This window comes from Xenopus laevis, chromosome 2S, assembly GCF_017654675.1.
Source record: "Xenopus laevis strain J_2021 chromosome 2S, Xenopus_laevis_v10.1, whole genome shotgun sequence".
NCBI lineage: Eukaryota > Metazoa > Chordata > Amphibia > Anura > Pipidae > Xenopus > Xenopus laevis.
Window position 1 is genome coordinate 95,024,222 of NC_054374.1, and position 16,160 is coordinate 95,040,381.

Below are 16,160 nucleotides of genomic sequence, written 5' to 3' on the forward strand. Positions count from 1 at the left end.
TGCATAATGTGATCCTTATCCTACAGTACTTTTTAACCTTTTACCACTAGTTTTTGATGAAATTTCACCTAATTATCTGTCAAGGAGGCAATGGTAAATCATACATATGCCAGTGGGCTACTGACTACATACTATTGCCTTTCTGTTGTGTTTGCAGTTATGGCTACAGGAATGTTATGTTATAGCTAAAGAAATACGTTTTTTGTTCAGTGAATTGTTTCCTTGTAGAAGAATATTTACAGTTTAATTTTTTCATTCTTGGGTTATTTTGTGCACATGATGTTTCTCTGACTAAAACTGCTATTGCTATTCAGAATTGACTTTGGACACTTGGCTCAAAGTAAATTACTTTCTGCTATTCATGTACCTTCCTAGAATGGCTTACAACAGTATATTGGATAGTAGTACAGCTAAGATAAACATGAAGTATTTTGTTAGCATTATTTGACTGTACTCTTGAGTGTCCTTATCACATATAGTTGCAATGTAGTTTATAATAACATCTTGTTTGTCAACTATATTAAAGAATTGTCACGAGTAACAAAAACACTTTTTGTTGAAAACAGAGAAGAGCTGAACACATCTATTAGTACTTATGTTATTGGTGTGCATACATTCTAAGACTTTTAATTAAACCACACATGATACTCATATATGACAAGTAATACTTGTGCATTACCTGTCATACATACAATTAGAGATAAAGTTTATCTATGCAAATGTAACATTAGGCAAAACATAATAACCCATTTCATATATTGTGTTAACACCTATTACTATTTTATTTTCATATACATGATTGATATGTTTGTTGGTTTTGAGTGTAGATATCTTCAAGTTCATCACATTCTGATTCATCTGCATCAGAAAAGCAGTGTGGGACATCAGCATTGTTTCAGCTTGCAGAGGTAACTCTTGGAAATGTAACTATGCATATTGTCCTAAGTAGCCATTGGGAATCATTATTAATAAGGTATTTTTAGAGGTACTCTTTGTACCAGAAGTCTTCAGAATGTTGCACCTTTAAAGAGGTGGTTCACCTTTTAGGTACTTTTATTATGTTATAGAACGGCAACTTTTCAATTGGTTTTCATTATTTATTTTTTTATAGTTTTATAGTTAATTGCCTTTTTCTTCTGACTCTTTGCAGCTTTCAAATGGGTGTCGCTGACTCCCTTCTGAAAAACAAATGCTCTGCAAGACTACAAATGTATCGTTATTGTTACTTTTTATTACTGATCCTTCTATTCAGGCCTCTCCTATTCATATTCCAGTCTCTCATTCAAATCAATGCATGGTTGCTAGGGTAATTAGGACCCTAGCTACCAGATTGGTTAAGAAGCAAATTGAAGAGCTGCCTGCTGAATAAAAAGCTAAATAACTGAAAAACCTTCAATAATAAAAAATGAAAACAAATTGCAAATTGTCTTAGAATATCACTCTCTGCATCATACTAAAAGTTGTCTCAAAGATGAACCACCCTTTAAACACATGCTAGCAGAGCAAGTGGAAAAAGGGCCTTAAAATGTTGCATTATTACCCAATAATTTGCAGGTGTTATCTCTGCTTTCATTTGCTAATTTTTGTCAGAATGTTGCATCCATCAATATCACATCATAGACAAATTGCAAAGGTGTCCAAAAAAGGATTTTTTCCCATTTAGTGCGATGCAGTCCAGTTCTGTCATTTTGGATTAAGGTGCAGAAGGCTAACTTCCTTTTCAGCAGTGGTGTTAAAAATGATCATATATGAACCTTGCTGCTAACATTTTTGAATACTCCTAAAATATAATACATTTGCACTCAAACACCATCATTGTAATTTTTTCCTCATTGTTGAGCATACATACCCAGGACTACTGCACATAATTCCTTTAGGACAATTAAATGTACATTCAATTTCTTTCACATAGGAGAACCATGCTTGAGCCCTTTACTTCCATTTTCTGTTTGTTAAAATTGTATTGCTTATAGATACCCCTATTATTCGATGATGATATGAATATGAAGCTCCATTAAATATGATGGTCAAAGTAAATTTCAGAATTTGGCTGCTGTTTCTGTCACTTCCATTTGTAGCCTGTCCCTAAATGTGTTGGTCAGAAATGGCAATGTGCACAGTGAGTGACAAGCAAGGTGCAAATGGCCTCTTCAGTATTCTTCAGTGATAGTGATATATATATATATATATATATATATATATATATATATATATATATATATATATATATATATAATGTTTATTTATTTATGTTCCTCTGTATTATACGGTGCTACTTTTACAATTAATGTTAACCAAGCCAGCAAAAATGTATTTTGATAGCAAAATGCGTTAATTTTGCTTTGCCTTGAAGGGATTCTGTCATGGGAAAACATGGGCATGATTTATGCTAAAACATGAATTTATGAAAACCAAGTTTGTGCACAGTACCTTAAATCTTTTCACTTAGAATGGGTTTAAGAACTGCAATAGAGAAAAGGCATCCGAGGAAACAATTGTCACTAGACTTTGGTATTCATAGAATTAATCCTAATGAAACTTTATTGTGATTCAAAAAAAGGTTTTCCATTGTACAGTTCTGTAGAGATCCATGAATGACATTTAACCCCTGAATGAAATTGTATTGTACACAGCTAAGTCTACTATATGCCTGTAAACAAGTACATATACTTCAAGGGTGCTGACTTTTATACAATCTGCTTTCCACTACCTAAATATGTGAGTGTGCTCTGACAGGCACAGGATCAGTCGATCATTGCGCACATTGTGCACAGATGTTGGCATGGAAAGGCTATATAATGCATTTTGGCACTGGAATTTGCTCTGTGTGTGTATGACAGTGTGATCCCATGTCTGTATGTCTGTCTCACAGTGGATCAAATGAACCCATGTGCCAATAGCCTTATGCCCTTTTTAGTGTGAATGGGTGTTTCCATGGCTCCACTGCAGCTTGCTTATTTAAACCATAGAAGTATTTCTGAAGCATATACACAATTTTTACCAATTAAGGTTAACACTACCTTACTGTATATTTAAATGCGTAACTTTTACTGGTCCTTCAAGATATCTCTTCAAAGTTAAATTCACTGTGAGTGATAATGGGTAATGATGCAAATTATAGTAAGATTGTTCTATCCCTGATCTAAAGTTGCCATTCTTTACAGATGTGCGTGGCTTCCGAAGCTGTAAAAATAGAAATATCCAGGAATGTAGATACAGATGATTTGGTAAGAAAACCTGTTCCCATGAAGGAAGAAATAGAAGGCTTGTCAGAGGACCTGATTTCTAGAAACCTCAATGATAGCTCACATATCTGTGAGAAAGTAGAAGCCAATAATGTTAAAACTAAAAAGCACAAAGCACATTCCCTAGAACCTATAGATGCAGAACATTTAGGACTTGTGAAACGAGAAAAAATAAAAAAGAAGAAGAAAAAAAATAAATCAGACCATGATGCTGCAGAGAAGGCATCCCCAAAGAAGACCTGTAAAAAAAGGCAATCGTCGGAGTCTGATATTGAAAGTGTCATGTACACTATAGAAGCTGTCGCGAAAGGTGACTGGGGTATTGAGCAAAATTCCAGTTCTCCAAGCAAGAAGGCACACTTTGCTACTAGCCCTAAAAACAGCATTTTTGATTTAAAATCAACAAAGAAAAAAGTAAAATCAAAAGAAAAAAAACTGCAGAAGGATAAAACATCAGACAGTACCAAAGAGCTGTCAGTGCCAGAACCCATAATTACTGCATCTATCATAGATTCACCCTCCAAGACTCCTGAAAGTTTAAAATCAGAGCCACTTACTCCTACTGATGAGCTGCCTCCCATGTGCTTGCCAGAAATGCAAGAAATGCTTAAAACTGAGGACTGTAACAGCAATAAAAAAACAGAAGCTTGTGGGTCAAGGAAATCAGAACGGTCTTGTAAAGGTGCTCTTTATAAGACACTGGTGTCCGAAGGCATGCTGACATCACTGCGGGCCAATGTTGATAGAGGTAAGTCTTCAAGGACAATACCTTCTGAATAAACACTTAACTAACAGATAATGTGTATCATGATAAGTGACCTATTAAATAATCTTTCCAAATTGGCATATCATTAAATATTACCCTTTTACTTCTTTTACCTTGTTCTACCATTTTGTGATGGTCTGTGTGCTCCCTCAGAGATCTCCTGACAGGAAATAATACAGCTGTTCTAACTAAAATAGAAAGAAGCGTGGGAGACAGACTTATTGACTTATGTAACCTAGCATGTATTTGTTCACTTGTTTTGTATGTGAGCACAGTGAATCGTATGAGCCAAAGGTAGCTCTTAGTACTTCAAATGATGGTTTTCTGTTTAAGATTATCCAATGGCACATACATTTATTTGTATGAGAACTGTGTATTTAGATGAATCAGTGTTTTACATATGGGCTCTTTTATGTGATATCATTTATAGAGACCTGTAGTTTTCAGGGGTATAGTTTCTCTTTAGTGATGAAAATGGTTTAAAAAAAAAAAAGAAAACACTGATATTGTCTCATAGACCACCACTATCTTTTAAGACAGAAGTGCATTGGCTACAGAGAGCAAAAGAAGCCCTCAGTTCCCCAACTATCAAATTTAGTTTGGTTTTTAACTTCTGTAGGTGCAGTGGGCAAAAATGCCAATTGTGGCATTATTCGCACACTGTGTGGGGCATTAAAAATGACCCCTATTATCATTCAAAAATCATTACATTATTTTAAGCAACTGTAAAGTTTATATTAACTGACAAAGCATCTTTTAAATTGACCAGGCAAAAGAAACTCGGGAAAGGGCTGTTTATCAGACCACGAAGGATGCTGGAGTGAAGACACTTGGGCATTTAATCAGACTGGAGCCACTGGGAGTAAAAAGCTGAAAAAAATCAAACCAAAGGAAGAGTCAACTCTTGGGTATAACAGAATTTAGCAACAATAGCACTGAATGATAGTCTTTAACACACACATTATATTAAGAGACATGTATCATCTATAGTTTCTTATTGTAATGATAAATGTTTAGCATGTTCAGATTTCTTAGTAGTATAGAAAGAAAAATATTTTTTAAATATATTAAAATGATATAAAAGTGAGTTTGAGCTATATGAGCTATTTCTAGGTTCAGAATAAGTTGGATTATCTTGCCACTAGTTCTATATATCGACATCTGAGAAACTGCCACAGAGCACAGAAAATTTAGCAAATGAACCAGGGACATAAGGACTCACTTATTATGTGCAGGGTGCAGCAAGCAAGTTAGGGAGCACTGCCACAGGGTGCAAAACAAATCTAAACTTACCACCTTCCCTATGGTGCTATTAGCAAGATATAAAATACAAACCATCAGTGCTGTGCTCTGCAACTAGAGTCCACACAGAGCACTAGAAACAGAGCACAGCTGACCCATGACACAAGTGCTTTTAAAATAACCACTTAGGCTGGCAGAAAGAACAGGGTTGCCTTGCAGCTGTCGGCACTATGATCTGCATCTAGTTGCAGAGGGCATCCAAACCACAAACTTCTGGGGTCTCTGTAAATTACCCCTGTTGTCAGTGGTGTGCCTTCAAAGCACTAGGGCCCCCACAAATCTTTAGAGGGGCCTTTTGCACTCCCGCAGGTCCCTCAACCAAAACCCCCCAACCCTATCCCACCCTATGTACTGTGACACCACCTGCCACAAACAAGCAGTTTGGTGATATGTTTGATTTTTACAAGGCTGAGGAACTACCAAACAACAACCCTTTATCTGTGCCTCCTTGTACCTCATGCCCCCCCCCCCATATGACTATGGGTTCTGCAGTATGGTAGGTATGCCACTGCTCGTCATGTATTTAGTATTCACACAGCAACAGAGAGTAAGAGTTTGAAGAGAACTTGTTTTCCTGAACAGCCATATACGTATAAATTGAATAGTGGAACATTGCTGCTTTATCTCAATCTCGCAAACCCCCAGTGGGCCCACAGGGGGTGCAGGACCTGGTGCACCCCAGGAAGTTCCGCCACTGTTCACTATTACTTTTGGTCTTTTAAAATATGAACAGCTTTTTGTGTTTGTAGTGCAACAATAAGAAGGATGCAATTATTTTTTTTTTATCTTGCAGTGATGGTAAAATTCATTTGTATATGTGTCCTTCCAAATGTAATATGTCACTGACGTTGTCTTATTTGCACTCTTGGTTTTAAGATTAGCAAAGCTGGAAGAAGAGTTTGAAAATAAGTTTAATAGCCTTCCTCAATACAGCCCTGTTACGTTTGATCGGAGAAATACATCACTTCCAAGGAAGAAGAAAAAGACCAGCAATTGTGAAGCTGAGCCACAGAAAGCCTATAAAGGTGAGGCTATAAGAAAACCATACATTGTATCATTTTCTGATCAAAATATCACAATAAATTAACTGCCCAACAACACTCCGACACATGTCTAGATTAATAGGTTTTTGAATCACTTGGTGCTTCATTCTTCCAAGTGGTGGAATTGGCTGACTGAAAATATGCCTTATAAACAAAACTAGATTTTATTACTTTTTTTTTACTATTTTCTAACAATATTTATATTATAATGATCTTTTCATTATTGGCTTCTATGAAACATTTAATTAGCTGTTTGTTCACATGAAATAGCGAGAACTGGAAATAGAAAATAGTCAATTCTTCAAGAATAATTTAAAAGCATATCTATACTGTATAAAAAATCCCTACCTGAAAATGTACTATATTCATTGCAGGTGTATTCCAGCCTCAGAAAAAGAACCTCTTTCACAAAATTGTAAACAAATATAAACACAAAAAGGAAAAACTAATGATTTTGGATAAAGGTATCTATGTAATATCTGTTTCTTTCATGTGTTGATAGTATATTTGATGCAACAGCACTTGCATACAATTTTGCTGTGTTTAGAACTGAACGATGTTTTAGCTCATTTCTTGTTGATTGCCAACATGATAGTTTTATTCTTGAATCAACAGGGGTGATATATATTAAAGCTGATATTTGTCCTCGTCTTATATTTTGACATCCCCGTGGTTTAAAATTCTTGATGATAAAAAGTAATTTTAGCAAAATAGTGTATTTTTATTTAATAACAGAATCTGTATTCTGTAAAAAAGCCTAAAGCAAAATAATGTAAATACAACCCAATGCAACAGGCTTTAGTTGGGCCCGTAACTTTTTGGGGGGATTAGTCAATGGTGAGCAGGCAGCGTAGGAGAAAGGAGCATGAAGACAGGGACACACAGCTTCTTCAAGGAAAACACACGTTTATTTTCCGACTTTTCACAAACACAGTATTGTCCACAGACACAGGGGTGACCATTTTATCATTCAAACAAATAATAAAATAAAAACCTAGCCCATTGGGCACTACCTTCACACCTTGAAGCAGTCCCTGACTAGGCTGGGCCACTTGTGGACTACCAGCAAACAAAACAATTGTTGTGGCTCACCCCTGTACTCACAGTCTTTGAGTGAGCTTCTTAGCCTCCTGGCTTTTCCTCAATGTCCCACATTGCCCGTGGCTCTTAGTGACGGCCACGGGCTCCCTCTGCTTCTGGCAGGATCAGGCGGCACTCCCAGCTCTTCTGGGAGTTCCTCACACAGCCAGGTCTCCTACCTGCTGTGCCCTGTTGAGAGACACACTCTCCCATTCTAATTAAGTTTAAATAGCCTTTCCACAGGACAGCTTTCCTGTGGAAGGTGAACTCCAATCTCTGGACTGGATCTGCGGAATGGAGTCCCTGACTACTAAAGTCTTTAAACAGATCACTGATGCTCTGTTTCATAACTCCCTTCCTGGAGCCTATCTCAGTCCCTGGGTCGAAATTAAAGGCTAGAGTGACCTTTTTCCTCCTTTTCCTAGTCACTCTACCACAATATATATATATATATACCACCCCTCACAGGCAGGAAGGATTATTAAAGGAAAACTATACCCCCCAAACAATGTAGGTCTCTAAAAAAGATATTGCATAAAACAGCTCATATGTAAAACCCTGCTTCATGTAAATAAACCATTTTCATAATAATATACTTTTCTAGTAGTATGTGCCATTGGGTAATCATAAATAGAAAATTGCCATTTTAAAAAATAAGGGCCGCCCCCTGGGATGGTAGGATTCACTATACTCACAAACATACCAACAAACCATACATGTTAGGTCACATGAGCCATGCTTCAACACTTCTTCCTGTTACAGTTAGAGTTGTATTTCTGGTCAGGTGATCTCTGAGACAGCACAGAGACCATCACGAAATGGTGGCTCAAGGCAAGAGATGTAAAAGGGCAATATTTACTTAAATATATATTCTAGTTTGGTAAGATTCTTTAATATGCCACTTAATATGATATGAACTATCTGTTGCTTAAGTGTTCATTTTGGGGGTATAGTTTTCCTTTAAGTGCCACCCCAAGACTTCGATAAGTTGACATGAATTGTGGGACTTGCAAACCCAGCATTATGCTAAACATGTTTGCATGTTAACTTATGTCTCCCACCCTTCCCAGTCAAGGATTGCCCAATGAACACTGTATACAAATGGCCAAAAAATACATTAAATGGGTTGTCTACCTTCCAAATACTGAATACTTTTTCAGTTCAGGTATTTTCAGACAGTACACCATAAATAAAGACAATTTCCAATTGCTTTCTATTTTTGACTATTTTTTTATAAACCTGAAGTTTGCTCCCTTTGGTGTTTCAGTGTGGCAGCTGGCAGTAATCCAGGTACAGACTTACAATTTGCTGCATTAGTTGATTTCTCAACAGTATCTGTGAAATGTTAGCAATGATTGTATCAATTCTGACTGCTGCCTTTAATAAAACTATTATTAAATTATTTGCAATGATTATATGCAATGATAAGAAATATATCAACTAATGTATCAAAGAGAAGAGTAGACAAATCCCACCCAGAGCTGCGCTAGGGAGACGTGAGAAGTTGAAAAACTGTTGGCGCACTCCACATACGATCCAAAAATCGTACAAATCGAGATAGGATCTGTGTGTCTATGGCCAGCTTTAGTAGCACCTAGTATAGTATGAGATCTTTTATCTTCCTAACCTCTTATGGTATGAATACATACACTGATGTTATCATTGGACATCATCTACATTTCTTTTCACTAATTCTTTTCACTAATAATCAAATGTATATATGCATGTGAGTTTGCACAGAGGAGCACTACACTTTGCTGTAAAGGTCAGCTAAAGCACTCATTTGGGAATTAGTGCAAATAAGTGCTCTTTCTCAGGAACCAACAAACAGAGCTGAAACACATATAAATAATCAGACATATAAATAACCTCACCCCACACACACTTTTGGCTCCAAAAACAGGTAGTGTAACCATGGCAACCAATATAGACACATTCCAATGCTTGCAAGATCAGTGAAATTTATACAGACTGTGTTAGTTAAAATAAAAAAGGCATCATATTCATTTCAAAAGTTAGTGACAAGCAAAAGTTTTTCTAGTTTTATCTTCAATTTGACAATAATTGAGTGTGATACATTCAAGCACATTCAGCTCAATTATCTGCTCAAGAATCCTCTCAGACTCCTCTCAGATGGAAACGCAGTAGCAAGTCCCACGCCCTTACCTTGAGCTATAAAAGTTTTCACATCCACTCTGATTGCACTGCATGTTCCTTTTGACATCATGCAAGCTCTGATGATGGTGCACATGCTTAAAAACTGTTTTATTTTTAACTGTAGGTAGCAACGCTTCTTAGAGGGTTATTGCGCATGCACAAACATGTGAGATATTAGATATATTTGAAGGATATATGTATATGTAGGTTGATTTTGTATACTCCTGTGAAATTAAGATTTTTGCATGTTCTATACCTAACATTAAAATGCTTTATTATGGCTAAATGTTGTGTTTCAGCCATATCAGAAGATAAGAACAGCAGGGAGAACTCACCCAGAGCCAGTAATTCTGCATTCAGCATTCCAGAATGTACAGCCATACAGGAGCCTCTGGTAGGAAGCCAGAAAAGAAAAGCAAGAAAATCGAAGATAACCCACCTCGTTAGATCTGTGGATCGTCAGACGTCATTAAAAGGACAGATTTTAGGTACTAACTGTAGATGGTTATTCTGAAATTGTAACACAATAATTTTATGTTAGGAGATTGACTTTTTCATATTTACACTAGTAAAGGTCATTGGATGCCTTATAGAACTTGCTTTGAATGAACTGCAAAGCAGGCATAAGGAAGTAAGCAATCTGGTCAATCAAAGCTGAAGGTAAGTCAGGTTTATTGATTCATAAAACCATGAGTAAACTAAGCATGGGGCTAAAGACTTGTTAAGCCAAAACAATTAACCTCACTTCATGATGCATTATGGTTTAGAATTGTAACTACACATAAAGGATTGAAGGAAATTACATCATGTCAATACCTTCAGTATGTAGAGTTTCAGTGCAGAATTTGGTATTTTATAAAACTAGTGAAGAACAGAGTGCTGCACATCCAGATCTACAGTTTTATTGACTCTGAAAGTGCTGAACTTTTCTGGAGAGTAAGACGTTTTAAATTATTGAGTTTCTTTTCTTAAAAAAGAAAAAATAATGAAAATGTATATACTTTAGGGGAGTATTTTCATGCCTAATCCTTCAGGACTACACAAATCTTTGAAAATCATGTCAACCTGGACTAAAAGTACATTCAGTTAGAGCAAAGTGTAATATGTTTTGTACTCAAATTTTTTTTTATCAGAGCACATAGAGAGATGAAAGGATAAGTCAAGTAATATTCACTGGGGGTGCCAATGTATTAGGCACCTATCAGTGAATAGAATCACTAATCTCTGGCATGAGGTGCACTATGCAGCCAGTTCCCCTTCCAGCAGAATAGCTTGGGTGTGCTTTTCTTTTCTATGTTTAAAGGTAGAGGAATTGGAAAAGTTGATAACAGAGATTGGTGTGACAGGTCCTGTCCTAAGAATGTAATAGATATCAGGCTACCCTGACCCCTTCCAATGCTACTTCTCCATACAGCATCTTTCTTTTTAAATGCATTTGAATTTTGTATTACATCGCTAGTAAAATCTAAACCTTGTTGCTCTCTGATTCTGTTTTATAGATGCAAAACCACTGCCTAGCATTTGTGAAAAGATCTGCAACAAAGATGGAACCCGCAGAGGTGAACAATTAATCGCTAGAGAAACTGAAGTGGAACAGAATAATAGTATTGCCCAAGACATGCCTGCTGTGTCTGCATTTTTTAGTCTTGCTGCTTTGGCCGAGGTAGCTGCAATGGAAAATGCTCACAGGTTAGTTGCTATTTTCTGCTACAGTTTTGCAAAAAGAGATAATTAAATCTTGCCACAAATGTAGTCAGCCAATTTTGCAGGGCATATTAGCATATCCATACCCAATATGCCTATCCTAAATGTAGTTCAGAGACCTGAGCTCCCTTCATTAATACAGCATTGACTGTATTAGTCAGTGCTGTATTAGTGGAGGTACATATGCTTTCCCACCCCCGTACCTTGTTTATCATTCAGAAGTGCAAAGTACAGAGTGGCAGCAGATGCAGCCTGCATCAGTGCTCTGTCCTTACCACCTGCCCAAAGGTGCAAATAATATTTAAATAATTTTGCATAAATCATATTGTAAGTTTAATTAGCAGACTTAACTATGGAGATCCAAATTATGGAACAATCCAATCCCTTATCCAGGAAAACCCTTTGTTCCGTGCATTCTGGATAACAGGTGACACACTTGTAGTTACTTCTACCTGTCAAGAAACTCTTCCCCCTTTAACAGAAAGAATCCACAATGTTGACTTGATACTGTAAAGAACAAAAAGAAGAGAGCTCTGCAGGCAAAATCAGGTCTATAGTGAGCTACAAAAAGCCAGTGCTCGTAATTTAGTTGTTAAAGGTATTGCTAGTCCATACTTCCAGTTTAAGTGAGGTTTGCTGTGCACACTGGACATTATAGTCTGTGTTACACAGTAGTTACATCATCATAAAATGTGCACCTTGTGATTAATAACTGGGTCATCATTTAAACTGGGTATTTAAATTAAGAGCATATTTCATCATGCATACTTTTAATTTGATACTTTATCTTGACCTAATATGTATATGTTTTTACTGATTCTTACAACAGAAGTCCAAGAGGAGGCCTTTCCCGAGATGGACAGAAGAAAGAAATGTCCCAGGCAGCTGTGCTGATTTCATGTGCTGATCAGTAAAGCTTTATTTTACTGTAAACTGTTTCTCTGTAGTCAGTTCTAAACCCTAAGCCTTTGAAAGGCAAATGTTATCCATGAGATGGAAGACATGACCCCGAGACAAGAGTTTGAAATGGCTAAGGACCTTGATTTCACTTAAAGCCATTCAGCTTTGCTTGACACATGATTGGCCCCAAAATGGAATCATCAAGTTTGCATTCTGTTGCGGCTAGAATTTGGAATGCATCAATGAAGTAAAAGATGCTGTTTTGTAATGTGTCTCACTCCAGAATCTCTCTGAAACAAAACGTGATACTAGTTTCATATATTACCAACTTATCAAAAAAATGAAAAAAAAAATTATATATAGAAAAACACAAATGCACTGCACTAGTTAATAGAGATTTTCAGTCATTTTTTACATGAGGTTTTAAGTTCCAGATGGTTTCTATGATAGTTTATGCTTAGATTTATATTGTAGATTCAGTTTTAAAACATGTTCCAGGAAGTCCTTACTAGCTGGCTAAGATGTACAGTACCATTGTTAACGGTTGTTGTGTGCCTATTCTCAAGTCTTTTTTTTTTCCTTCTGATTTACTATACTTAATTCATATATGTGCACTTTAGATAATTAGTCACCCCACCTCAAAATAACATTTGGCAAAGTAAGAACATAACATAATTTCCATCTCACAGCTGTGAAAATCTAAAAAAATGTTTTAATGCTTTAATAGACTGAATCTTGAGGCGCCATGTCTATGTGGTCCTAGCCTTGCACTGGGTAGTTCATGGAAGAAATTGGTTTATTGTTTATACTGACCTGTTAAGCCATCAGAGGTGGTACATACATGGATAACAACATGCCAAATGGGCTATTGTAGGGCTAATGAAACGACAGTTGCCTGAACATAGAACATTCAATTAAAATATTCAGTGTTACACCCACTAATTACAGTGCAGTTTACAATACTGTACTGGCAGATGAATCAGGATTAATCTTCTACAGGGATAGTTTACTCCAGTACACAAACCATTATTAACTATGCACTAATGCCAAGTTGACATTCTAATGCAAATAAGAAAGGAAGTGGAGAATAATATTCCTTTTTGTTACGACACAAATTTGTCAACTCTAAATTTGCATTTTCAACTGAAAATGTAACAATGATGGAAGTGAATACATGCAATAACACTACTCTGTACTAGTGTGTCTGAACCTCAAAATATGCAGTGTAACAAAGACAAATGATGCCATTGTTTTGTTTGTATGTGTTTGTGAAAATCTGTAACAATAATCTATTTATCCCCAGAGACTAGGAAAGAAAAGGATAAATGTGTTGCTGTGGGGTTGGCCTGATGCATGTTCAAAACATCAGTAGAAACAGAATGTATGATTTGCCACTGGATATTCCCCAAACATTGTCATTATCACCATGGTGACTTATTTATTAAACGCAGTGGGAATGTTTGTAGTACTTTCTCTGTCTAAGATAATTACTACTGTTATTCAGTCTTTAAAGTTATCTTAAATCAGCGGAGTCCAGCACAGATGTCTAGCTCTTAGGGTCTACAGCATCCAGTTTTCTGCAACAGCCTTTATATACTGGTAAAAGTTAGCAGTAGTACAACCTAAATCACAACAGCTGGGGGGTTGGGAGTCACCACTGCCTTAAAGTAAGGTATGAAACTCACAGCAATTCAGTTAAATAAAAAAACTCTCAGCATCTGAAGAAACATCTATATGGTGATTAGAGTTGTGCTTTCTAATACCTGAGAGGATGTTGTTTTACCATCCCTGAGCTAAGATTTAATAGCTTAAGACTGATAATAATTAATACACTGGACTTTAGTTGCCATTATGCTTTGCTTTTGCTTAAGCAAAAGTCATTTCTAGTAACACAAAATTGTACATTGACAACATTAAGGGTCGAATTGAAAATTTGAATATTCTAATTTTTTTATGGTCAAAACTGTCAAATTCTTCTAAGGAATTATCCAAACTCGATTCAAGTTTTAAAAAATTCTAATTTGCTTTTTGAGATTTATCATACTCTGGCCCTTAAACCTAAAACCTGCCGAATTTCTGTATAAGTCAATGGGAGAGGTGCAGTGACCAATTTGGAGTTGTTTGTAGCCTTCCTGACATCCGAGTTTTTGTCGGAGAAAAAACTCAAATTGAGTTTGGTCTAATTCAATTCGAGTTTTCGAGTTGATAAAATGTGTCTGAATTTTAAATATTAGTTTTAATTAATAATTAATTAATAAATAGTCGAATATTCAAATTTCTAGTACAATCAAATTCATGTGAGTTAAAAAAAAACTCACATGAATTTGAAATTCGCCTCCCAGAGTAATACAGGTATGGGAATTGTTATCTGGAATACTTGGAATCCAGGGTTTTTTTTATAATTTGGAGCTCAATGCCTTAAAGCTACTAAAACACACTTTAACAAAAAGAAAAAACATGATTGTTTTGCTATCATTAGGGATTTACTCTAGCTTAGTTATCATCAAATACAAGGTATCATTATTATAGATTAGAAACATAGCTGTAATTAATTATAAGTAATGCTTGTTCAGTTAGAAAGTATTCTGGAAAATAGATCCCATACCTGTACCCCTATTATCTTAGAATGTGATTGAGACTGTAATCTCAGTTTGCGGAAGAAGCACTTGCAGAATATTAGTGTAAATGTTATAATCAGCTGAAATCCAAATATATATATTAGTTTACAGTCCTAACGTAGACATGCACCGTAACAATGGTACAAATGCATTCCTATGTAGAATCCCCTTAAATATATCTATTTTTGTCTGATTGCCCCATTACATTTCAATATTGTTCCTAGCTATTTCTTTATGACTATGGTACCTTTATAAAAGAAAAGAGAATAATTCCTTATTTTATATGTGAATTAATTATTTACTTGATCTGTTTCCTAAAACTCTATTGTTTTCACTAGAGTAGAAAGGGTGGAGGGATCAATTTACTGGATATGACTGTTTTATTCTGAAACCGTTTTTTGTAGATAATGCTTAATTTTTAAGCTGCTAGGCAACGAGTATAGCCAGATTTCAGCAAAGCTTTAGATAGTGTCTGAGATACTTTCCCAGGCTGTGATCTTTACTAGTTACATTTGCTAATGCACTGAATCTCCTAGGCGAGGCATTGGTATAATCAGGTAAAAAACAAACAATTTAGCACAAGTTCCTAACATTTCACTAGAACAGCTCCTGCTTTATGTGTGTGTATAATTAGATTCCCTTTACCTGTACCCATTTTTTGTAACAGCGTACAATCAGAGTTGTATGTTTGAACCCCAAAATTGCAGTACTGTTAACTGTATAACTTTCCTAGTGTTGTTATCAAGAAATGCTTAGAACATTAGGAAGTTTTTGCACCTTACGTATCTTGAAAAAAACAAAAACAAATTGCAACACACATCTACATTGTGTTTCCCCAAGTTCTATTGTTTTCTCAAACCTTACTAATGTAGTTGAAAAAATACACAGGATACTTTTATTTCATCATCTGTCTTTAATTTCTGGATTTGAACCTGTGCTTCAGTGTCAAGAAAGGTGTTTTTAGTAAGTTATTGGAAAATATTATAGGTGGCAGTGAAGACAATAAATTATACAGTATTCTGTCACCTTTTATGCCTATAACTGATTAAGGTTTTCCTGCTGTGTTGTATTATTAAGTTTGGCGTTTGTTTATTGTGCCATATGAAATGTTACAGTATCAAACGATTAACTATGATACTGTTGATTAGTTGCAGCTGATATGAAGGAAAGGTAATTAAAAATCAGGTTCCTATCCAAAATATTAGATTTTATTCCAGTTATGAGACCAAACTTGTTTAGTTTATTTGTTACCTTTACACCTGTTGTGTTTGACAGTATATTCATCCCAATGCTGTGCTTCATAAGTGAGTTTATATTTATTAAATAACAGTAAACTAATGTTTTA

At 35.8% G+C, this 16,160-nt stretch overlaps 1 protein-coding gene across 3 annotated transcripts in view; it reads left to right on the plus strand.

Annotated features, from left to right (window-relative positions):
• bbx.S (bobby sox homolog S homeolog) overlaps positions 1 to 13,097 on the plus strand; it is a 59,325-nt gene extending 46,228 nt beyond the window's left edge. Inside the window, exons 10-17 of one of the 3 annotated variants that reach the window (XM_041584131.1) lie at positions 828 to 908; positions 3,165 to 3,993; positions 4,781 to 4,919; positions 6,190 to 6,338; positions 6,731 to 6,820; positions 9,893 to 10,081; positions 11,093 to 11,282; positions 12,127 to 13,097. In XM_041584131.1, coding sequence (XP_041440065.1) covers positions 828 to 908; positions 3,165 to 3,993; positions 4,781 to 4,919; positions 6,190 to 6,338; positions 6,731 to 6,820; positions 9,893 to 10,081; positions 11,093 to 11,282; positions 12,127 to 12,211 — 1,752 coding nt within the window. In that variant the 3' untranslated portion in view covers positions 12,212 to 13,097. The remainder of the gene's footprint in view (positions 1 to 827; positions 909 to 3,164; positions 3,994 to 4,780; positions 4,920 to 6,189; positions 6,339 to 6,730; positions 6,821 to 9,892; positions 10,082 to 11,092; positions 11,283 to 12,126) is intronic. The other 2 variants (XM_041584132.1, XM_041584133.1) reach the window with 2 other exon arrangements.
• The last annotated feature ends 3,063 nt before the right edge of the window (positions 13,098 to 16,160 follow it).